Source organism: Apis mellifera, linkage group LG4 (genome assembly GCF_003254395.2).
Source record: "Apis mellifera strain DH4 linkage group LG4, Amel_HAv3.1, whole genome shotgun sequence".
In the NCBI taxonomy this organism is placed as follows: Eukaryota; Metazoa; Arthropoda; class Insecta; order Hymenoptera; family Apidae; genus Apis; species Apis mellifera.
The window spans coordinates 11,559,198-11,583,278 of NC_037641.1; the positions used below are offsets into that span (position 1 = coordinate 11,559,198).

The 24,081-nt window shown below is 22.4% G+C and overlaps 8 protein-coding genes across 15 annotated transcripts; 6 read left to right on the plus strand and 2 right to left on the minus strand.

Moving 5' to 3' along the window:
• The first annotated feature begins 38 nt into the window (after nucleotides 1-38).
• On the plus strand, nucleotides 39-654 carry LOC107964329. The gene is made up of 2 exons (XM_016911855.2): nucleotides 39-226; nucleotides 340-654. Exons 1-2 carry the CDS (start codon nucleotides 63-65, stop codon nucleotides 542-544), a joined length of 369 nt encoding a protein of 122 aa, XP_016767344.1. The 5' UTR covers nucleotides 39-62; the 3' UTR covers nucleotides 545-654.
• Nucleotides 655-677: 23 nt separating this feature from the next.
• LOC724922 lies at nucleotides 678-2,469 on the plus strand. Its single transcript, XM_016911854.2, has 5 exons — nucleotides 678-828; nucleotides 912-1,335; nucleotides 1,407-1,577; nucleotides 1,650-1,861; nucleotides 1,954-2,469. Exons 1-5 carry the CDS (start codon nucleotides 753-755, stop codon nucleotides 2,394-2,396), a joined length of 1,326 nt encoding a protein of 441 aa, XP_016767343.2. The 5' UTR covers nucleotides 678-752; the 3' UTR covers nucleotides 2,397-2,469.
• Nucleotides 2,470-4,813: 2,344 nt separating this feature from the next.
• Nucleotides 4,814-6,142, minus strand: LOC100578779. Its single transcript, XM_003250939.4, has 5 exons — nucleotides 5,934-6,142; nucleotides 5,670-5,834; nucleotides 5,403-5,588; nucleotides 5,019-5,309; nucleotides 4,814-4,937 (listed from the first exon to the last, which is right to left on the minus strand). Exons 1-5 carry the CDS (start codon nucleotides 5,995-5,997, stop codon nucleotides 4,849-4,851), a joined length of 795 nt encoding a protein of 264 aa, XP_003250987.2. The 5' UTR covers nucleotides 5,998-6,142; the 3' UTR covers nucleotides 4,814-4,848.
• A 356-nt stretch (nucleotides 6,143-6,498) lies between these two features.
• On the plus strand, nucleotides 6,499-8,050 carry LOC100578999. Of its 5 annotated transcripts, none has more exons than XM_016911773.2 (4): nucleotides 6,499-6,794; nucleotides 6,918-7,526; nucleotides 7,597-7,757; nucleotides 7,860-7,948. In XM_016911773.2, exons 1-3 carry the CDS (start codon nucleotides 6,704-6,706, stop codon nucleotides 7,728-7,730), a joined length of 834 nt encoding a protein of 277 aa, XP_016767262.1. In that variant the 5' UTR covers nucleotides 6,499-6,703; the 3' UTR covers nucleotides 7,731-7,757; nucleotides 7,860-7,948. The 5 variants fall into 5 exon arrangements, with proteins under 5 accessions (XP_016767262.1, XP_006567269.1, XP_006567268.1 ...); XM_006567206.3 differs by having other exon boundaries at nucleotides 6,504-6,794; nucleotides 7,597-7,777; nucleotides 7,860-7,972; XM_006567205.3 differs by having other exon boundaries at nucleotides 6,512-6,794; nucleotides 7,590-7,757; nucleotides 7,860-7,977.
• LOC725062 (39S ribosomal protein L4, mitochondrial) lies at nucleotides 8,017-9,424 on the minus strand. Its single transcript, XM_001120958.4, has 3 exons — nucleotides 8,802-9,424; nucleotides 8,285-8,693; nucleotides 8,017-8,207 (listed from the first exon to the last, which is right to left on the minus strand). The coding sequence occupies exons 1-3, from the start codon at nucleotides 9,090-9,092 to the stop codon at nucleotides 8,065-8,067; spliced, it is 843 nt and encodes a 280-aa protein (XP_001120958.2). The 5' UTR covers nucleotides 9,093-9,424; the 3' UTR covers nucleotides 8,017-8,064.
• On the plus strand, nucleotides 9,375-10,260 carry LOC412072 (DNA replication complex GINS protein PSF1). The gene is made up of 4 exons (XM_395538.7): nucleotides 9,375-9,443; nucleotides 9,511-9,575; nucleotides 9,648-9,954; nucleotides 10,081-10,260. Exons 1-4 carry the CDS (start codon nucleotides 9,375-9,377, stop codon nucleotides 10,222-10,224), a joined length of 585 nt encoding a protein of 194 aa, XP_395538.2. The 3' UTR covers nucleotides 10,225-10,260.
• Nucleotides 10,261-10,471: 211 nt separating this feature from the next.
• cact1 (NF-kappa-B inhibitor cactus 1) lies at nucleotides 10,472-17,410 on the plus strand. Of its 4 annotated transcripts, XM_006567108.3 has the most exons (5): nucleotides 10,472-10,543; nucleotides 10,671-10,737; nucleotides 13,339-13,738; nucleotides 15,111-15,463; nucleotides 17,039-17,410. In XM_006567108.3, exons 3-5 carry the CDS (start codon nucleotides 13,482-13,484, stop codon nucleotides 17,395-17,397), a joined length of 969 nt encoding a protein of 322 aa, XP_006567171.1. In that variant the 5' UTR covers nucleotides 10,472-10,543; nucleotides 10,671-10,737; nucleotides 13,339-13,481; the 3' UTR covers nucleotides 17,398-17,410. The 4 variants fall into 4 exon arrangements, with proteins under 4 accessions (XP_006567171.1, XP_006567170.1, XP_026295757.1 ...); XM_006567107.2 differs by lacking the exon at nucleotides 10,472-10,543 and having other exon boundaries at nucleotides 10,653-10,737; XM_026439972.1 differs by lacking the exons at nucleotides 10,472-10,543; nucleotides 10,671-10,737 and adding an exon at nucleotides 12,129-12,147.
• Nucleotides 17,411-20,020: 2,610 nt separating this feature from the next.
• LOC102656934 (stress-induced-phosphoprotein 1) lies at nucleotides 20,021-23,224 on the plus strand. Its single transcript, XM_006567204.3, has 3 exons — nucleotides 20,021-20,407; nucleotides 20,786-22,323; nucleotides 22,429-23,224. The coding sequence occupies exons 1-3, from the start codon at nucleotides 20,399-20,401 to the stop codon at nucleotides 22,499-22,501; spliced, it is 1,620 nt and encodes a 539-aa protein (XP_006567267.1). The 5' UTR covers nucleotides 20,021-20,398; the 3' UTR covers nucleotides 22,502-23,224.
• The last annotated feature ends 857 nt before the right edge of the window (nucleotides 23,225-24,081 follow it).

Here is a 24,081-nt window from a genome sequence, read left to right on the forward strand (position 1 = left end):
TTAATTTTTATATTTGAAAAATTCTTGTTTACATTTACATTTATAAGTAAACAAATTGCAGAATGGAATATTATAATTCCAAAAAAATATGCGATCTTTGTCCATTATTTCATTTTGATAGACCCAGTTGCACAATAACAACATGTAATTTGCCTTTATTAAATATTGAAAAACATAGAACTAATCGACCATATCAACCAAAAATAGAATCAATTAAGGCTGTCAGGTAAGAATTTAATAATAATTTATTAAATCTTGACATAATACAAATTTTCATAATAATTTAAAAACTTTAAAACGATTGCTCGTTTACTGACATACTTTAATTATATATTCGAGATTTAAACAACCTGTGAATTCGCCTCAATATTGTGGTGAATGGACAAATTTAATGTATCGCCCTATTATGCAAGGAGGTTTTAGTTATCGGGGAGTATATAAATTATTTCCTATAGATATTCCACCAAATTCTCCTGTATTATGTCGACCTACTTCTATTCCACCTACCGATTTTCGAGGAATAACTGTATATTGTCGTCCATAATGTGGCAATTTAATTGTGTATTTAATTTATTTATTTAATTTAAATTTAAATTAAATAAAATATTGTAAAGTATTTATTAATAAAATTTTGATTCGTCTCTCGTATTGATATTTATGTATATATATGCGTATATGTATAAAAAGTAAGGTTATATGTTTATATTATAATTAGAATTAAAAATAAGTTAGATTTAAAATAAGTAATTAACATGGATGCAATATGGAATCAGATGGAATTAGAACGACCTCCAAATGCAACTTGTCAAATTGACAATAAAATATTTGGTAAGTTTAAAATAGAGGAAAATTTAAGAAATATGAATTTAACAAATATTTAATGAATGAAAATAATTTTTTATTATTATTAGATGCAACGAAATTTTTATTGATGTTAGATAGAATCATAAAGGATTTAACTTCTCAAGAATTATTGCATAAAGAAGCAGCAATTTTAAGTAGATTGCTTTATCGTATGAAAACTAAATTTCGAAATGACAAAGGTGTCAAATCAATGTCTAAAGTAAATAAAGCTTTGCTTAAATATTTATCATTATCACTTGAAAAGGAATATGAGAAATTAAAGAATAATGTTGAAATAAATGAAAAATATGTTACATTACCTAGTAAACAAATGGTAGAATATGTTTTGATTAGAACACAAAGCTTTACAAAAATTATGCTACGTGTGGAAGAAATTTCTAAATATACTGCACATTTTCTTAAATGTAGAATAAATTTAGGTCATGCTTGGTCTATTGCACTTATTGCATATGCTGTTATTAGTAGAATCTGGTATGTTATTTTTATAATATATATATAAATTAATAAATTGATTCAATGAATATTAATATGTATTATCATAGGATTTTATCAAGATATTTAATCAAAAAGGCATGTACATGGTATAATGATTTATATCATTATCTAAATTTATTAAAAATTGTTGGATTACATTGGCTTACTGAAAAATATGAACTGACAAATGATTTAAAATCATGGTTATCAATACCATGGGTGGATGAACCAATTCCAAGGTAAAAAAAAAGAAAAAATTATTATAATAAATATTATTATATTTGTATAAAAATTAATTTATTCTTCCACAGTATTCCCAATGATTATGGAATAAAAACTACAATGTTTAAATTAATCACTCCTTGGGAATATGATTCAGATGAAGATCTAATTTATAATATACAAGATTATAACAAAGAAGTAAAATCTGAAAATATATTTTCATTGACAAAAAATGAAAATATTGTACATAATTTAATTCCAAATGAAAATAAAAATATTATTTCTAATGATGATACAGGAGGTAATAAAATTATAAACCAACAATTATAATAAAAATATTTACATGAAATATAAATTCAAAAATGTAATTATAAAACTTATTTTGTTTTATAGAAATTATAGATCGCCATGATTTTAATTTAAAATGTATTCAAAGTACATCAATGAATACTAAAGAAGAAAACAAGAAATTCAGTAAAACAAAAGAAAATAAAAGAAAACAAAGTGATGAGAATAATCAAGAATTTTATATCGGGAATATAGCAAATAAATTTATAATCAAAGAAAAAGATATAAATAGTAAAATAGAATTAAAAAATTTGACAAAAAAAAAAAGTTTAAAAAAATTACTTACTTTTCATGATGTCAATGATAAATCGGATTTAATTGTACTTTTAAACAAAGAATCATATCCTGGTTTGGATAAGTTACGATGGAATATAATTAAAAATAAAAGCAAAAAATTACTAGATAAATTAGATGTTTGTTCTAATGAAACAAAACAAATCTATTTATTTAAAAAAATATTGAAACGCATAAAAAAGTGGATTGTATAAATAAATTCAATCTATATAAAAATTAGATTGAAACATACAACAAAAAGAAACATACAAAAATAAATATTATATTTTTGATTAAAGATGTTTTATTTAATTCTTTACTTCTCTAATAGTTTTTAAAAATCATTATATTTAAAATATTGAATACATTTATTGTATTATATTTCGTAATATCATAATATTTTTCTAATTGATATTAAAATAATTACAATTAATTTTAAAGATTAAATTATGTTGAAAAAATTAGATTGTAAAACTTGTAAAATATTTTTATAAATTTTTTATTTTTATTTTTATATTTTTTCTACTATTAAAATATCTCTATTAATTAAATTTATTCATAATTTATAAACAAAAGGAAATTAAATTTATTTTCTTGATATCACAATAGAATTATAAATGAATATATTGTTCCAAAAAATATCATTCATGAAATCATGGGAAGCATAGAAAGAAATAAATAAACGTAAGTATAATAAATAAATTTGAATAGAACATCATATATATTATATTGATTACTTGCATTTTTTTATAAGACATATATATATATATATATATATATATATATATATATATATATATATATATATATATTGTATGTATATTAATTTGTATACACATATCTTAATCTTATTATATATATAAATTAGGTAACTTGATAAATTGCAGAAGATATATATAAAATATATATTCATATATTTTTTTATATGTTTTATTATATATTTGTATTATGTATTATTATATATTTTTTATATATTTTTAAATTTTTATTCTTATTTTATATCTTTTGCATAGTTTTGCATAGTTTTATTAATATAATATCTAAGAAAGATAATATTAATATGATCATCTAATATTATTATCTTCATTTACGTCAGAATTATCGTTTATAGAAAAAAATATTTTAGATAAAAGTTGAATAATTTCAGGATTATATTCTGATGTCATTGATTTTTTTCGAATGAAAATGCGTAAAAAACTTCTGAAGTCAACTTTATTTTTGTAAATAATTATTATTAGTTTATAAGATATTTAATATATTTTTAAATATATTTTTCTATATATTTTTAATTCTATATATTTAATAATAACAGTTAAATTAATAGTTTTTGGTTCTATCATTTAATAGTTTTTTTTTTATAAAGAATAATTTGTTGTATTTATTTATATTAAAAAAATTATAGTTCTACTTAAAAAAATAAAATTAATCTTTATACTTCCGTTTATTGACGAAATGTCTTTCGTATATATTGCAAAATTAAAATATTTATAATTACAATTAAAAATAATCCTTAATTATATATAGCATATAATATATACATATATTTACTTTTAAAACACATATAAAATGACAAAATAATATTAATGACAATAATATTAATATAGATGATAAAATATATTAAATAATTAGTATATTAAGTATTGTATATTAATATTCAGATACAATTGTACATCGATGCGATTTCATCCTGACTTTTAATTCTAAATCAAATTGTTTTTTTTTTTATATTATTAAAGCAACAAGCAGGAAATTGTTGAGTTCCACATATATTGGCACATTTTCTGCCACATTGGTCATAGGATAATTTTTTCCATAATATATATATTACAGATGTAAGAAATATGTTTATTTTCTAATTTTTATATTTTAATGGAATTAATAAAAATAATTAAATTAATAAAAATAATTTATTAAAAAATATTTGACTCTATTTAAAAATTATTAAAAATTTTTACTCTACTATTAATTTTAATTATATCTATTTTATAATTTTTGAAAAAGTAATTATTTCAAATGTTCGAAACATTATTTAGAATTAGAATATTTATATTTATAATAAATATTAAAATTTATTTATTCTTATAAAAATTAAAATTTACTTATATATAAGAACATTACAATAATGCAATTCATTTTCTGGTTTGGTATTTCATTGTTAAATAATAAAAAATATATATAAAAAATTAATTTCATAAATAAAAATGAAATTTTTTAATTAAAAAATGTAAAAAGAATTTTAGATTTATATAACACAATTTAAAGATCTAATTTTAAAGATATTAACTTACAAATTCCTTTATTGATGAGCAAGTAAATAATAATCTTGCTGAGAATCGCTGGTTGAAGATACATCTTGTCATCAAATCCTGTTTCTTCCTTAATTTTTAACTCATATTCAATTACATTTTCTATCTTAATATGATATTTAAAAAGATTTCTGATTCGAAATGTTGCTATAATTAGACGAATTTAATTCATTATATATTGATACAGATTTATGAAAACTAGTTAATTTATATTCACTATATATAATACATATATATTATAATATATGATTTACTGATATAAATATACATTCAATTTAATATTATAATTGCGAACTTTTCTTTATATTTTTTCCTTTATATTTTTGTTATATTTTTTTATATTTCCGATATGTATATTTATTTATTTTAATAATAACACTATATAGAAAATAATAGTAATACTATCAATTCGATAGTTTGATGCAATACTCATTTGTGATAGCATTTGCGCTGAAAATAAAAAAATTAAATAATTACAAATGTATATTGATTTTTTCCTTTAATTTATATTTTTATTGAAACGATTCAAACTGGGATAGTAAATGATTCTTTCTCTGCGCTTATAATCCGTATGTGGTATAGAAATTTCACACTCCAAAAGTAACGGTTCTAGAGGATTTTTTATGATTGCACTGCGTTTTGCAGAAAGAATAGTCTTATATTCCAATATTTTTACAGTTTTATCATAATAATTATTTACTTCAATTCCTTCTATATAAATTTTTAATATTGGTCGTGGCTGTGCTCCGTTTGCTATACATGTTAAATTTAAATGATTTTTATTGAAAGAAGAGACATGAATAGTTATATCAGTTTCAGGCACTGTAATATAATATCGATAATTTTGCATTTATTGTGATACAAATTAATCAAATATTATTATAATTATTATAGTATTTATAATTATAAACTTACCATAAACAATCATTTTTGTTCTTTTCATATCTTCTTCTTGAAATGTGCTAATTGTACAAGTATATTGTCCACTCATTTCAACAATAGCCATTTTTAAATGTATGATAGATCTTGAATTAAAATATTTTAAACTTTGTTCAGAATATTCGGTAAATCCATTTATTACTCCTGTATCTTGAGGTGGCACTATATATTTATAATAACAAAAAGAAATATGTCATATATCGTACAGAATTATACAATTCAAAAAATTATATTTAAAATTACTTGGCGGTATCCATTGATAAATTTGGTCAATATTATGATACCATTTTATTACGAGACCGTTTTCTTTTTCTTTGATATTATAAATACAGGAAAGATCAATTGGTCCAGTTCCATTACGTACAACGAGTGGAACGTCTAAAGTGTAAATTTTTGAAGCATATATATCTAAAAAGCAATTATAATTAATACTATTTAAATTTATTAGTAATAGTTTTTAAATTCAAACATTGTATTTAATAATGTAAAATTTAAAAATATTGTTACCTGAAATGGGGATTTTTATTAATGTAATAATAAAAAATAAAACGCTATATGTAACTGACGACATTTTCTACAAAGATTAGTTTTCAGACTGATGAACAATTAAACATGCTTCGTTAAACTTAATCAAGCGCAGATGAACTTTCTGCGCAGATACCAATTATTTTGTTTATTATTATTATATTATTAAAATAAATTTATATTTAAAAAAAAAGATACTAACATGCTATTAATTTATTTAAAATATTTATAAAGATTTATTTGTAAACATATCTTTTATTAAAGTTTTTTTATTTCATATTCCATTATAATACTTTTTAGTTATTTTTTGAATTTTTTAAAACGGTCTTCTTAATTGATAATCTTTCCAAGAGATGGCAGTTGAACTTCTGTTAAATTCCACTTGAAAATTTCTGTCAAATATGTTTGCTCTATAGAAAGCATACTTACTTAATATTTTTATTTTATAAAATATTGTATATAATAAATAATAGATACACTAAAATTTATATATATCTATTTTTATTTATTATTAATATAATTAAAATATATAAATAATAAAATTAATTTTTAATATTTTGATTCAATTTCTTTTTTAATGAAAAGTTCGCATAACCATCTAAATGATTATTGCTAATTTATGGCTAATAGAACTATCATCTTTAACGTTTTTGTCATTTAAATAGTGTGTACAGAACAATCAGTGACAATTTTCTACTGACGTTTATTGTTTATTGTTTATTGTTTATTCTTAAACTCAAAAATAATTAATAATGAATGACGATCCTCGAGAAGTACTTGTTCTTCTTAATTCTTTAGGATTTGTTGGAATTACCGCTCAACAACTTAAAGCATTTATGAAAGGTAATAATCATTAATATTTTTTTTTATCGATCATTGAAATATTTTATAAATATTATTTAAATATTTTATAAATATTGTATCTAATATATATATTTTGATTTATATATTTTTTTTTGTATTAAGATTTAAAGTTATATAGGAAAATAAAAGATCGTGAAAGACAACAAAAAAAAGAAGAAATTAAAAGAAAAATAATAAATAAGCAAAAAAATATGATTAAAGAAATTCTTAGAGAACAAAAAACAGAGTTTCATTCAGTTGAAAATACTGTATCAACTAATTCTTCTAGTTCTTATATTGATGACACCATTGTAAAGGTAAAGTTGACAAAATTGTCGTGTGACAAAGAAAATAAAAATTCTATAAATTCTAAAGAAAACTATGCAAATACAAGACATAAAATGGATATTATACAATCAAAATCTATGAAAACACAAAATCATTCTAATATTAAATCTAATATTGTATCAGATAATGAAGATGATAGATTTTATGTAAAAAATAAAAATAATTATGAAGAATGTTTAAAAAAGGATTTTCATATAGAAACGCATGATAAAACAAATATGCAACATGATAAAATATTAAATCAAAAAAAATTACTATCCCAACAATCTTTTCGACCTATGAGTGCCCCAAATATTTTAGAGCATCAACATTACAAATATGTTACAAGTAGTCAAACAAAAAGTACATCATCTACAAAAAACACTCATTCTGGAACAAAATCATGTAAGATTCTAACATGTATTGCATTATATGTATAAATAAAATTTTATATCTTATTTAATATAGTTATTAGACCATGGAGATTACAACCAGAAGCTCAAAAAAGTAAATATGTTGGAAAGACTGATCCTGTTATATTATATCAAAAATATCAACAAGAATGGAAACAAATGTCATTTCCTGGAGAAGCAAAACATGCAAATGTAAGATGGGCAATTCGTGAAAAAATGTTAGGTACAGATCCTCATCCAATAGTAAGGATTATTTTTATATCATTATAATTATCACTTTATGCTTGAACTTTATGTTTAATGTTATTAATATTTATATTTTTAGCCTCTTCCTAGAAAATCAACTAGTATGCCAACATTGAAGAAGAAATGATTTTATTTGTAATTAGAATGTGAATTTTATCCCATGATAAATAATTAATGAAAATAATTTTGATTAAGATTGTTAAAATATCATATATTGTTATACAAAATAAGATAAATTTTTATAAATAATAAATATATTTTACTTCTGTATTTTTTAATTTTTATTATTGATTAAGTTTAAATTTTGCCATTACTTTACGAGAATCTGGTCTGTGTAAATGATATAATATTTTATCTTCAATTAAACGTGCAGCTCTTTCAGTGAGAACTAAAGTATCATGTTTTAACATACTATAAACATTTAATCCTGAAAAATAAAGAAATAATGAATCTAAAAAGAAAATTAAATATATTAAAATTTATAAATATACATAATATACTTACCATATACAGGCATTAAATTTACATGTTTTATTGTGTCTGTAGCTTCTGTGATGTTTATTGGCATGATATCATCAGTATCAACAAACAATACAGAAGGACCCCAATGTCTTTCTTCTATTAATTTTTCAATATATGATGATTCATTTGATGGAATTTCTAAATCTTTAATAATATACAAATCATCTTGAGCTAATTTAACAGATAATGTAGATGTAAGTCCATTAACACGATTATAAAAGGGCAACATATAGAAGTGAGTTGTAGGAGATCTGGGTCCATGTATAACACCACCACCTCTCCATAATGGAGAACGTATACTTCCATGACGTGCACGACCTAATCCTTTTTGTCGCCAAGGTTTTTTGCCACCACCTCTTACTTCTGAACGCACTTTTGTATGTGCATAAGACTAAAATAAAAAATTAATATATTTTATATTAATATATAAAATAATTATTATATTAATATATAATTATATTTTTTTAATTTTCAAGAAACGATTAATAAAAATAATTACCACGAAACGATACATTTTTTGCCATTGCACATTTTGATGTATTATATCTATCCTAGGAGCTGTTCCATAAACATCAGGGTGTAAGAACATAAGTCCTAATTTTTTTCTTTCAATAGTATCTAAATTTTCTAACCACACTTCTCGTGGTTTTTGATAAAAAAAATTTTCATCTGAATAAGTTTTCTTAGAAATAATTGGACTGATTTTTTCTGTAATAGTCTTTGTACAATATGTTAATTCTTGATACGAACATGTTTGTAATTTTATAATAACTTTTCTAAGCATTAACATATTAATAAACAATTTCTTTGTAGATTCAAATTAAATATATTACTTATAATATAATAATAACCTAGATTGCTTCTAAAAAATTCTTGATTTGATGTGAGATGTCGCTAAAAGCGAAGATTTTATAGATGTCACTGAATATGAATTGTTTGTCTTAGCAATTAATAATTTTAAAATTTGTTATTGTTAAAATCACTAATATTAAAGATTAATAATTTAAAAATTTCATATTTCTTATTAAAATCAATAATATTATATATATATTTTTTATATTATTAATAAAATATGTACGGAAGAAAAGGTTTTCAACTTATATTAGAATTAGATTCATGCACTGATATATCACAATTTAATGTAAGTAATGTATATTGAATTAAAAATAATTATGAAATATTTTAGAAAAAAAATATTTTTTTTATAGGAGGCACTAGTTAAAGAAGTTTTAGAAGAGATGCAATCACTATATAATGCAAATATGGCAGATAGGTTTGTATATAAAATATAAGAATTATTTGCAAAATTCAAGAAGAAATTATTGATTAAACACACTTTTTTCAGCAATGCTATTAGGAATGATGACAATATGGCATTATTACCATCAGTACAGTTAAGACATATAGCATTAACAAGAAACAAAAGATGTATTTTAGCATATATATATAATAGAATGAGAAAATTAAGAGAATTACGCTGGGAATTAGGAAGTATTTTACCACCAGAAATAAATTCCAATCTATTAAATGCTGAAATTCAGTGGTTTCAATCATATAATAAGTCTTTAGCTACATATATGAAATCTTTGGGAGAAGATTATGGATTTAATTTAACAACAAATATCTTACCTCCAAAAACTCCTTATGTAGAGGTAAATAAAATAAAAGTACAAACTTTATTATAAAAGTGATTAAGTAGTGATTAAGTGAAAAGTAAGTTTATTATAAAAGTTTATTATAAAAATACTTAATATAAATAAAATATAATATTATTTTAGGTAAAATGTGTAATGGATTTTGGAAGATTGGAATTGGAAGATGGACAAGTAATTTTGTTAAAAAAAAATACATATCATTTATTACCAAGATCTATATGTGAACCATTAATACGACAAGGCATACTTGAACATAATAATATATAATATTATTTTTATAAAATATTAAAATAAAAATTATAAAATATATTTTGTACTTATACTATATATATTATATATTTATATAATTTATTTATGAAATATGTAAAACATTTGAATTCTTTATATAAATTTATATAAAAAAAGGAAAATTCTATATAAAAGAAATTCTTATTAAAAATAATCCTTAAAAAATTTATAAGCCCGCATATTACCATTACTATCTATTTTCATTAGGAATTTCCCGTCTAACTTGAATTCTATGTCGTAGCGCGCAGTTCGTTCAAATAAAGCCACGTTGCAATACGTTGCACTGCATCTTACTTAAGTAAATTATTTGTCTATTTCTGTATTAAAACTTATATTTAATATAATACATCAAATATAAGTTTTAATATATTATATATATATACATAAAATGTATAATATAATTATAGTTTTTTCTCTGAATGCAGAAAACGTTACAAACAATTCACTATGGATCAAATCCATTCATCGTACTTGCGAAAAAATCTTTAATAGGTAAGTAAATTTTTAAAAAATATAAGATTATTTTTTTTTATAAATTATTTATATTTTTTTCAAATTTTATCACAGTTTTTATGAATTTAAATATTTGATGAGTAGGTTATAAAAAAAATTTTTCTAAAAAATAAATAATTATTATAGTTTTTTAATTTATAAAAAAATATTTATAAAATATCTTTAAATGAATTTATAAACATAGAAAATTATCGAAAAAATAAAATTATTTCAAATATATTGAAAAATTATTCAATGCTTTAGTTATTTCGCTTTTGAGTCATTGTATTTTTCCAGACTAATTAAAGTATCATCATAAATTTAACTTTATGGAATGTAAATAAATAAATAATTTTTAATCATTAAATGAAAAGAATATAAATAATTCGTGAAAATATTCGTGAAAAAAAATTTAATTTTCAAACATTTTCAATTGTTTCTGGTCTTATAGTTGAAAGTAAAATTGATATCGGAAAGTGAATCGTTAAAAAATTTTAATGCAAATACTCAATAAGCAATGATTCGAATTATTTGATTTAAATTAGTGATAATTTATAGTTTGTCGAAAAAAATAAAGAAAAAATATTATCTTATAAGTTATAGATACAATACATGTTTTAAGCTTATCAAAAATCAGGTTTTCCCCAGATAACTTGGATTATAGACTGAATTTTGATTTATTCTTATTGTGAAAAAATTTAGAATTGCGAAATTATTGGTAAATTTTTTACATGCTAATTCATCAATAAATTAAATACATATAATATCAAAAATTTTAATAATGGTTTTACACAAATTACAAACAAAAAATTAAATATTTATGTAATATTCTATTCATTAATAACGAATAATTATGTAATTTATTTACCATCAGATTAAAAATTAAAGCTATTGTTTATAAGTGTTTTTAACTTTCTTTCACTGTATAATCATTTTATTTAACATATTTCAATTAATAATCATTTTTTTATTGTAATCATTCTTGTATAATCATTCAAACTATAATATAATATATACATTGATTATAATCTGGAATTATAATTATGTAGGCTGTCATATAATAATAATACGGATATAGATTTCTTTTATTTTAAGATTGAATACCATTATCTTTGAGGAAAAACATATTTAATGACCATGAATAGGACCAAGGTTTATTTTTAAAATTTCGAGATCACTGTATTAACTTATCTAATCTCTATATCGTAACATATTAACTGTCGAGATTATCCGTAAATATCGGTAAAGTTTCCAAATCGGAAGTATCATCGGAATTCCCAATGAATTCTCATATAAATTATTCGAAAAGAAAGTAGAACAGTGAAAACTTAATTTCTCTATAGAAAGGTAGAAATGTGTTTGAAATAATCGTGACAAAGAAACACTTTCTCATCGAGCTTTAAATATTTGGTAAAATTTAATTCAAATTCATAATAATTTATATATTTAAACAAAAATTCATTAGCATTTGCATTTAATTAACATTAGAAATTTTTTTATGATCAATTAAAAACAAAAAACATAAGAAATAGAAAAAATAAGATCGATTATAAAAAAAAAACGATTTTATAGAAAACACACAAGGTTAAAAAATTTCTTACGCTTGATTAAATATTGTAAAAAATTTTAATATTATATCTACTTTTTGTTTAATTCTTCTTCAGATTTTTAAAAAAAATAAAATAATTTATTGAATATTTTTATGTAATAATTATTTGAATCAAATAAATAAAATGATAGATATAAATCAATAAATGAAAAATTTATTAGGAATTCTCAATTCAATATTTTTATTCTAATTCATTATTTAAAGAATGCTAAGTTAAAATAAGTACGCAATGTATACGTGCAGCTGTCCCTGTTAGAGGATGATGGGTTTTCCCACCCCTACCTTTCCCCTTTGAAAGCTAATAAACCATCTATCCGCTAGAGGTTCCACTGTGCACTATGGCCATCGTGGAAGTTAATCAGCGCATCACATTACACAGTTAGTTCGTTTTCAGATAGCATGTGTAGTGATATTTTAATATTATTGAAAATATATATATATAGTTTTACTTTTTCTACTACTTTTTTCGATAACATAAACTCTTATTTACATAACCTTTTTTGTCAAATGAGTTTTCATACCTAAAACTCATTTCCTCATAACATGAAGTTATTGTGATATAATGTATATTAGTTGCTAATATTTGCGAATACAATCAAAACGAGAAAGTGACAATAATAAGAAACGGACACAAATAAAGAAACCAGCTGTTAAGACGAACGACAATCGTATAATTGATCCAATAAATAAAATAACATTATTTGAAAAAAAAACAAAAAAACAAAACAACAATAAATAGTTCTTAATTAGTGGAAGAAGAATCGAACAAAATAAAAAAATTGATTAATTATTCGCTTAAAAAACTGCACAGAAACATTATATTAAGAGAAACGTATATAGTATATGCACAGTGCATTACTTTATATGTGTATGTAGAATTGTATAGTTTTATTTTGACGTGTGAAAAAAAAATCGATTTTTTTACACGAATCGAATATCGAAATCAAAAATGTGGAATTCAAGAACGACACCAATGGAAAGCGATGTTCCAGAGAATGAGCAACAGAAGTCCGAAAAACAACATAGTTCGGGCCACACTGATTCCGGATTTTTATCGAGTGGAAATCTCCAAATCAGTTCAAAGCTAGATGATCACGAATTGAATACTGCAACCGCACCTGTTGTTCCGGAACCAATGAGAATAGATAGTGGTGTGAATCTTGACTCAAGCGAAAACTTGAGCCAATTTACATTAAAAAAAGTTACATTAAATCTTCTAACGAGCAATAAAGTTCAAGTTGAACCTACTACCGAATTGACTCCAGTAAATACCGACAAACTTGTGAAGAATGATGTTTCAACATTACGACATGAATCGCATCAATCTTCTGAGAAATCGCTCAGTAATAAATCTTGGCAATTCTATTACACACAAAATGATGATGGAGACACGTAAGTAATTTACATATGCTCTTTTTCTTTTAAAATAATACAATTATTCAAATTTTGCATGAGTCATTTAATACTTTACTACATAATGGAAAAGATGTCATTTTTCTAAAATTTCTATATATATATATATATATGTAAAACTACTGATATGACTAAACAGTCATTAATAGCAAAATAAAGTAATAATATTTGATGTTTGGTTAAATTTTATTTAATGATATTATTTTTTAACTTTTTTGTCTTTTGATACATAATATCTATAAATATTAATATAGAAAATTGAATTGTTTAAAAATAATATATATCTAAAAGTGTTTTTCGCATGATATTCAAGCTTTGATTCAATTTTGACGCCATATTGACTTTATGTATAGTCCGTTCAATTAATTAAATCAATGGATGTAAACAAATGCACGTGGGTGAATCATTTAGACGAGTCAGATCAAAATTCGGCTGATTTGATTTATGATACACATTTTGTTTATTTTTATGATTAAATATAAGATTGATTTAGTTTATGATTAAATTTTAGTTAATAATTTAGTTTATAATTAGATATTCTAAAATGTCTTAAATATGAGTTTAATATATATATTAATTAATAATATAATAATAATAATAATGATAACATTTTTGAAAAACAATGAATATTAAATGTTGTATGATAAAATAACTTGGTAATTTATGTAATTTTTGTAAAAAAACAGATCTTTATATTTTATTGATTAAAATATGACAAGTCTTATTTACTGTTTGTAAATTCATATATATAAATTTTCATAAAAACATTGTAAAAGTCAGAAAACTGAATAAACAATTAAAATTTGATTATATCTTAATTTTAAGTAAATAATATTCCATGATAAATATCAAGTACAATTATGAGTTTTTTAAAGTATAATTATGAATTAAAGAAAATATGTGATTATATATGCATAAATTGATCAATCATTTTACATTAAAAAAAAATATTGAAGTGCTATAATTGTAAAATGTTTTTAACTAACATCAATTTAATAAACTATAAAATCAAACTATGAAACTAATATATTTTTAAAAAGTATTTTCAGAAAACCAAATTTTTTTATAATATAACAAACAATCTTATATCGTTACGAATAAAAAATTTTATTTGCTTGTGTATTTAGTAATATTAACAATTATATAAAAATAACAAATTATATAAAATTAAAAAAAGATTATAATGAATGAAATAATTCGTTGAAAACATTTGTTGTTTTAAAAAATAATCAATATCGTATTTAATCAATGTTATAACTATTGCACTGATAAGAGAAAATTATAATATATGTTTTTTTGTCTTTATAATAAAGTTATTCATTAATTAATAATTTTTTTTTTATTATCTTAGGTTACTTCATATGGCCATAATACAAGGTTATATGGAAGCTACATTCAATTTGATAAAAATGGCACCACATTCATACCTTTTAAATATTCAAAATGATGATGGTCAGACACCTTTACACTTGGCTGTATTGTCACAACAACCAAAAATTGTTAGGCGATTAATTCTGGCAGGTGCAAATCCATCGCTAAGAACTTTTCATGGAAACACGCCGCTTCATCTAGCATGTACGACTGGTGATCTTGCCTCGGTAAAAGCCCTCATTGATCCAATAAATTCTATAGAAAAAAATTGCTTTCTTATTGGAGAAAAAATACAAATTCTATCACAAGATCTGGAGCAACGAAATTATAATGGTAATTGATTGATTTATAATTATAAAAAATATTTTGAACATATATATATATAATCTTTATAATCCTTATTAAAATAATATTTTTATAAAAAAATAATAAAAAAGAGTGTACGTAACATTATGTTTTTTGAAAAAGGAAGGAAATAATATGCATATAATATTGCTTACAGAAAAAATAAAGCATATCGGAAAATCCTAACAACTTTTACCACATGAAACAACAGTCATTGGTATAGCACACGCGTAGCATGAAAAACAATCCTATAATCGCGATTATGCGCGGGTTTCCCATGATTTCATCGAGAATCGAGAATCATCCGTTATTTCAATTGTTTTGTTCGGAAATTCCGTAAAGTCAAAGTACAATACATTCGACGATTCATTTTGTTTTTACTCATTTATTTTAAAAAAAAAAAAAATAATAAGATCTTTTGAGAACATCTGAATTTCTGAGTAATCTTTATATTTGTGATTTATAATTTAAAAGTAGATTTTTTTTTGGGACAATATTCAAATGATAATTTGGATATAAATTTGCTTTAAAGAAAAGTTAAGTTAAATATCTTTTCTTTTTTTTTCATTCATTATATTTTTTGCAGTTTCATATATAATATAAATGATAAATAGTTTCTTTATATTTTTTGACTTCATATCTTAACTAAAGCTTATAAATAATTATAATAATCATTGAATGAACATTAAGTCATTTACAAAATGCTGGAATTCCCACATAACGTCATCCTTATACTCCATTCTGACTTATACGTTTTATAGTTATTTATGAAATGGTTGGCGTAACGGTTGATTTTGAATTACGAAATAAAGCTTTCGCTTCAGAATAATTTTGATAGATTTATTTCGTAAATTGTATCATATCAAACTTAAAATATAATTTAAATTTTAATAATGAAAATTATACGCTTGAACTTATAAGTTTAAATTAAAAAGAAACAAAATATATGATTTTGAAACATATATGATCTAATAGTAGAACAATGAACAATTTAATTTTAAAGAAAGAAAATCAATTATATTTATTCGATACAATATCTTTCGAATAATGATACAATATCTTTCGAAAAAAATATTTAAATATCATATTATTTTTTTTTTCTTATCTGATACAATATATATCATATATGCCTATATGTATATATGTATATTTAATAAGAATAAAAATAAATATTTGCGTAATAGATATATGAAATTTTTTGTTGCGAAATGCTTTCAATTCTAATAAAATTAATAATTACATAATTAAATATTACGTATTTTTAGTATTTCTTTTGATCAATATAAATTTTTTTGAATCAAATGAAAATTTGAAAATTTCATGATCTGAACTAATAGATTTCTAATTAAACCATCGATGCAGCGATCGCATCTTTCTAGAGTTATCTTCTAAAAATATGTGATTTGTCATTATGATGTAACCGTTTATCCTCATTGAAATTATATTTTAATATAAATTATTAAAAAAAAAATAGAATGATATTTTTATTATCAAAATATTTTCAATATTCTATATAAAATATTTATGTATTTAATATATTTATATATATTTTCTATGTTTCAGGACAAACATGTTTACACATTGCGGCTTCATCAGATCAAGTAGAACTCGTACGACTTCTAGTACATCGCGGAGCAGATCTTAATGCTAGAGAAGGATTAGCAGGGCGAACGGCTCTTCACCTTGCTCTGCAATGTAGATGCCGATCTGTGGTTGCGTTCCTCCTTCAAGAATGCAGATTTTCCTTAGATACAAAAACCTATCGTGGAGAAACTGCGTATCAATTAGCTCTACATGTTGATAGACAACTTGCAAGGGAATTAGTAAGATTGGGAGCAATACCAGAACCACTTCCTGAGTCAGATTCGAATAGTAGTGATGAAGATGAAAGTTCTGCAATAATTTATATGTCTCAGGCATAATTGTTATTGAAAGTATAGAAACACTCATCAAATTTTTAACAAACATTTCAATTCTGTTTGTTATACAATCGAAATTTAACATTATATAATTGATTAAAATCAAAAAATTGCTATGAACGATATATATATATATATATATATATATTTATATGTGTATTTATGTATGTATATATATCGTTAGATTTTGATAGATGGTTTGTAACATATCATGATAGAATAATTCGAATTTTGTTGAGTTCAAATATTAATTAATAAATTGAATATATGTTATTTACTTAAAGTTAATTAATGACATTAGTGTGAAACATATTGTAAAAACAAGAAAGAATGAAATAATACACTATAAAACGAAGTATAGAGAGAAACAAAAGTCTTGAATATTCTTAATTATGCCTCTTTATGAGGAATAACTAAAATAGTTCATTAACAAAAAAAAACGAATATAATTGTTGTAAAATATATCAGATGCAAATAATTCATATTTTAGGATCTCGCTCTGTAAATATAAATAAAAATACTACATATTTCTGATTGAATGATGTGAAAATGTGTTAAAGATATTTGTATGTTTGGATGTGTTAAATGAAAGAAATCTGATAAAAGAAAATATAGAAAATAGTATAATAATACGTAATAAAACATTCATAATTTCATAATTTTTTTTAATGTGTACATACATATATTTATATTAAGTAAATTAAGAAACCAAAATGATACTTATGAATAGGATTATTTTTCAAAGAACATAATTTATTTGTGTATTACTAGACAAAATACTTCGATACTATACCGTAAATTTTTACTATTTTCTCATTGTTGTTTTCTCTATTGTATATAGTCAAGTTTTATTATCTTAGTATATTTTAAATATATTGTTTTTAATTATTTTTATAGCATCGGAATAAAACGACGATATTGTTATACAAATTTGATAATTATATTTTTAGTAATAAAAAGTCTTGAAAAGATCATCATCAATTTTAGAATTTTTTATTAAAAATTTAAAATAGTAAACGAATAGTAAGAGATACCGATAAATACTTTTCATTCGATTTAATTTAATCTCATGAGAATATAATAGAAGATGAAATATTATAGCATTACTCTTGAAAGAATTTGTAAGAGTTGAGTATAAAAATATGAAGTAAGAAAATTCTTAATTGTTTTAAATTCATAAAGTTATAATGATCTAAGCATTTTAAAAAGCTTATAAATTCAATTGTTTTTTAATGAATTTAATTTGCGAAATAAACAAATTTTGGAATATAGAAAAAAGAGAATTTTATTAATTGTTTTAACAATCTTTTAAATATAAGTAAATAATCTTTTATTTATATATAAATTTATCTTAATATAAAAAATGCAATAATTTGAAGTATATTTTTTATTTTTTAAAAATATTTTGTTTTTTATAATACAATATAAAAATACTTTAATTATTTATACAAAAAATAATTTTGAATATAATATCGCAGTTATCGAACTAGTTGTGAATGAAATGAATAGTTGGGATTTCCCAGTTATTTCATTTTGCTAATAAAAATACCAGACTTTTATGACATACCAAATCAAGCAACCTCGGAAAATATTAAAATATAAAGTAACTGATTTTTTTAATAGTCAAAGTCATTATATATATTTGCGTTCGAATCATTATTTTTTTTATCTTTTTTTTAAACATTCTATCACATTTAAATTAAAGAATTTATTAATTCCTATATTTTATTATTTTAATAAATATTATAAGTTTATGTTTCAAAATAATAATAAATTAATCAAAATATTAAAATTCAGACAAATTCTATTAAAGAAAATCTAAATTATATAATTTAAAGATAATATATATATATTAATTTAACAATGAAAAAATTAATAAAAAGATATAAATATAATTAAAATACTTAAAAATAAAAAATAAAGTGTAATAAAAAAATATTAATTGTACATGAAAAAATCATATATATGTAAAATATAAATCATTATTAGCAGAAGTTAACGAAATAATAATACATATTTACACATTTACATATATAGAGCATATATGTAAATATATGAACATGAGATATATAATAATCTTAATATTTAATGAAACAAATAATGAAAAAAAAAAATAGAATAAAAATTCGGAAATATGCTATCTCCAGAATGCTGCAGATAAAACAAGCACAATAAGAATAAATTACAGAACAAAGACAAAGATATAATAAAAATTGAAAAATTAATGCCATTTTCAAAGTGTCATTCCACAAATGAAACATATATAAATAAAGTGATGAAATAGTAAAAAAAAGATAGAAATAAGATAAAAATTGACTATCAACATTATTTTTTAAGTATCAATAATATTTTTTTAAAGTAAAATAAAATAAAATTGAGGATCAGCGTTCTCTTTTGATAATTTTTGAATATTTTTGATGATACTAATTTTCAATTTTTATTCTACTTTATCTTGGCTTTAAAGAAATACCTCTAACATTTGACAGATGGCATTAATGGTTATTTCTTATTCTATCTCTGTCCTTCTTTTATTATTTGCTCTCTTTGTCTATATTTGTTTCGTTTGTGACACACTAGAGATGGCGTTGATTTCTGAATTTTTATTCTATTTCTGTCCTTTTCTCACTACTTGTCCTATTAAATGTTAGGTCTATTCTATAGTTCAATTATGATGTACATATATTGTAAAGCAAAATATGCCAAAGGAATATAATATCACTTGAACTAAAGATGAAGTTAAAATTGAATTCATGTTATACATAAAAAAAATATATACATTTTCGAAGGTACTAGAAAATTATAGAACATAATCACGGGAAGACATTACGTATAACTAGTTTCACTGTAATCAAGAAGTGGCGCTAGTTGTCCATTTCTGGAGCTTTCTGAAAATCTGCGCCGGCTCAAGAGTGTGCATTCACGAGTCATCACGTATCTTTGCAAGCATAAAAGAACGAGTTGCGAAAAATAGAACGAAAGTATCACTGTTCTGAAGTCAATCGTAATGGATCAGGTAAACATTCTTATCATGTCGATTGCCATTATATATTTCGTAAGGTTAAAAGCACTGTGTTTATTCACGATATCATCCATTGAACACGCTTTGCTTTAAAAATTGTCTTGCTTGTCTTATTGCTTCCTGCAATATTTTTCTCGTACATTCTATTAGGTTGCTTCTAAGAATTATTAATTCTTATTCTTTTATTTCATTTTTTGTTTCGAAATTATAATTATTTAGATTTATATAATGGAAAATTCGAGATGTTTGTTAATTAGATGACTTTTTTCGTTTTAAAATTTTTTTAAAAAGAATATTTTTTATTTTTTTGTTAGTATTTATCTTTTTGAATTATAATTATGTATATTTAATAATATTATTAAATGTGTGCAGGTATATTTACTGAAACAAAAAGGTAATTCTGCTTTAGAAGAAGGAAGATATGAAGAGGCTATTAAACATTATACAGAAGCAATTGGCTTAGATGAAAATAATCATGTTTTATATAGTAATAGATCTGCAGCTTTTGCTAAAGCAGGAAAATATAAACAAGCATTAGAGGATGCTGAGAAAACTGTGAATTTAAAACCTGATTGGGGAAAAGGATATTCACGCATGGGTAGTGCACTAGCTTATTTAGGTAAATTGAATGAATCTATTAAAGCATATGAAACTGGTCTACAATATGATCCTGGCAATGTCCAACTTCAGAGTGGTTTAGCTGAAGTTAAAGCTCAACTTTTAATGGCTGCCAATCCTTTCAATAGACCAGATCTTTTTGTAAAACTTGCAAATGATCCTAGAACTAAAAACTTTTTGCAAGATCCAGGATATTTAAAACTTCTGGACACTCTTAGAAATAATCCAGATGCTACAGCTCAAATGTTATCTGACAAACGAATACTTACTACTCTTAGTGTATTATTGGACATGGATACTGATGTAGAAATGCCAATGCACAAGGATTCTGAATCAGAATCTCCAAAACCTAAACAGGAACCTAAACCTCAGAAGAAAGAAGAAGAAGAAGATTATAGTACACCTCAAAAGCAAGCACAACGTGAGAAACAGTTGGGTAATGATGCTTATAAACAGAAAAAATTTGAAATAGCTCTTGAACATTATAATAAGGCAGTTGAATTAGATCCTACAGAAATCATTTACTTATTAAACATAGCAGCAGTATATTTTGAACAGAAAGAATATGATAAGTGTATTTCTCAATGTGAAAAAGCTATTGAAGTTGGAAGAGAAAATAGAGCAGATTTTAAATTAATAGCTAAGGCATTTACTAGAATTGGACATGCATATAAAAAAATGGAGAACTGGAAACAAGCAAAGGTGTATTATGAAAAATCTATGTCAGAACACAGAACACCAGAAATTAAAACTCTTCTTTCAGATATTGATAAAATCATCAAAGAAGAAGAAAGGAAAGCATATATTGATCCAGTAAAAGCAGAAGAAGAAAAGGAACTTGGAAATGAAAAATATAAAGAAGGAGATTATCCAGCAGCAATAAAACATTATTCAGAAGCTATTAAAAGAAATCCTGATGATCCAAAATATTATAGTAATAGAGCTGCTTGTTATACTAAATTGGCAGCATTTGATCTCGGATTAAAGGATTGTGAGAAATGTGTAGAAATTGATCCAAAGTTTATTAAAGGTTGGATAAGGAAAGGTAAAATATTACAAGGAATGCAACAACAGGGAAAAGCTCTCACTGCTTATCAAAAAGCATTGGAATTAGATCCTTCAAATAGTGAAGCATTAGAAGGATATCGTTCATGTGCTGTTTCTGTTAGTTCTAATCCTGAGGAAGTAAGAAAGAGAGCAATGGCAGATCCAGAAGTTCAAAGTATATTACGGGATCCTGCTATGAGACTTATTTTAGAGCAAATGCAAAGTGATCCTAGAGCTTTACAAGAGTAAGTACAGTTAACATATTAGATTAAAATAAAATTGTTTTATTAATATTAATATTTATTAATATAATAAAATACTTTTTATTAATATTATTATTTTTTTTATAGCCATTTAAAAAATAAAGATGTAGCAGCAAAGTTGCAAAAACTTTTGGAATCAGGTCTAATAGCTATTCATTGAAGATGAAAATGTCCGTATTTGTGCATAGCTCTGTGCATGACATTTTATTGTCGCCAAGTTCCTTTGATATTATGGAAACAATGCTGTTCGTTCTATTTTTGTGTATTAGGAATATGTTATTTAAACAAACAGGTCACCTACTGGCATATTCACCTTATATCTGTGTTCTGAAGAGCTATTGTCAAATATAAGTTCCGTTGTATACAAATATTTTCGCGTGAATGCAGTGGCCTTCTGGTCATAGACCACTTTTTCATTGTAAATCTTCGTAATAGTTATGTATGTTTTAATATGTCTTATAGAGTTTAACTCTATCAACTTATTATATAATTACAAGCTTTTACATAACTTTTGCATAAAATAACACTTCCAATTGTAAATCATCAATATCAATGACATCAAGTATGTTAGTATATTTTAAATTTGTTACATAAACTAAGTTAAATCAAATTATATTAAATCCGATTAGCCTTGATAAACATTTCCATGCGTCAAACGTGTATTTAGATTTATTTTATATATAAGTGAATATAGTTTTGGTTTAAAGCACTAATACTGTAATAATAAAACAGGATAACAATAGCGATAATTACAGTAATTATAATAATAATAATTGTATGATTTATTTAAAATCAAATTCAGTTCAATATAAAAATATGATAAACAGTGTAATTTTAATCTGTTTATTATAATTTCTCATAAAAATGTATGAGAATTCCCATATTTATTGATAAAATTTTTTTCTTACATTGAATTTATTGTACTTTAACATAGATATAATAGATTATATATGTACTATTCAAAATTTTTATTTTGAATTTAAAAATCTTACAGAATCATTTTAACTAATGATAACTAACGATAACGATATCTATTTTGTGGTAGTAACAATTTAAATATCAATATGAAAATAAAATAAATTAAAAGCGAGACAAATAGTACCAGACAACAAATTTTTTTTACATATTAAATTTGAAATAAAATATTTTCATATTATTATATTAACTCAATTTATATGAGATAAACTCACACAAATCGATTAAACATAACATAATCTATCGTATTTATTAGAATTAAAAATATGTGTAAATAGTATGTTTTTTGCAACAAAAACATATAAATTTAGAAAATCAGATTTTCAAAATTAAAACAAATCTAACTTATTTTATTTCATAAACATTTATAGATAAATGCAATTATTATTAAAATCAGTAATCGAAATTAAACATTGATAATAATTCGTCATTCGATGGTTGAAATCACAAGAATTTTTGCTGAGTTTTTCTATTCTTTTTTTTCTTTGATAGCTCGGTATTTACAAGTACTATACTTCTTTGTCATAACATATAGAAGTAACTCGAAGCGTCACCTAACGTTACAGAATTAGTTCACTTTTAGACAGTGCACTAGGTAGAGTTTCATTACTATTATAAATTAGTATAATTATCAAGTTTATTTATTATATTTTCTTCTTTCGTTTTATTTTGTCAAAATTTTTTTTTACATAACCTTTCTCGTTAAAACAACATGTAACGTGAAATATTATAATGTAATATTTCGAAAATATTTTCAAAGAAAAA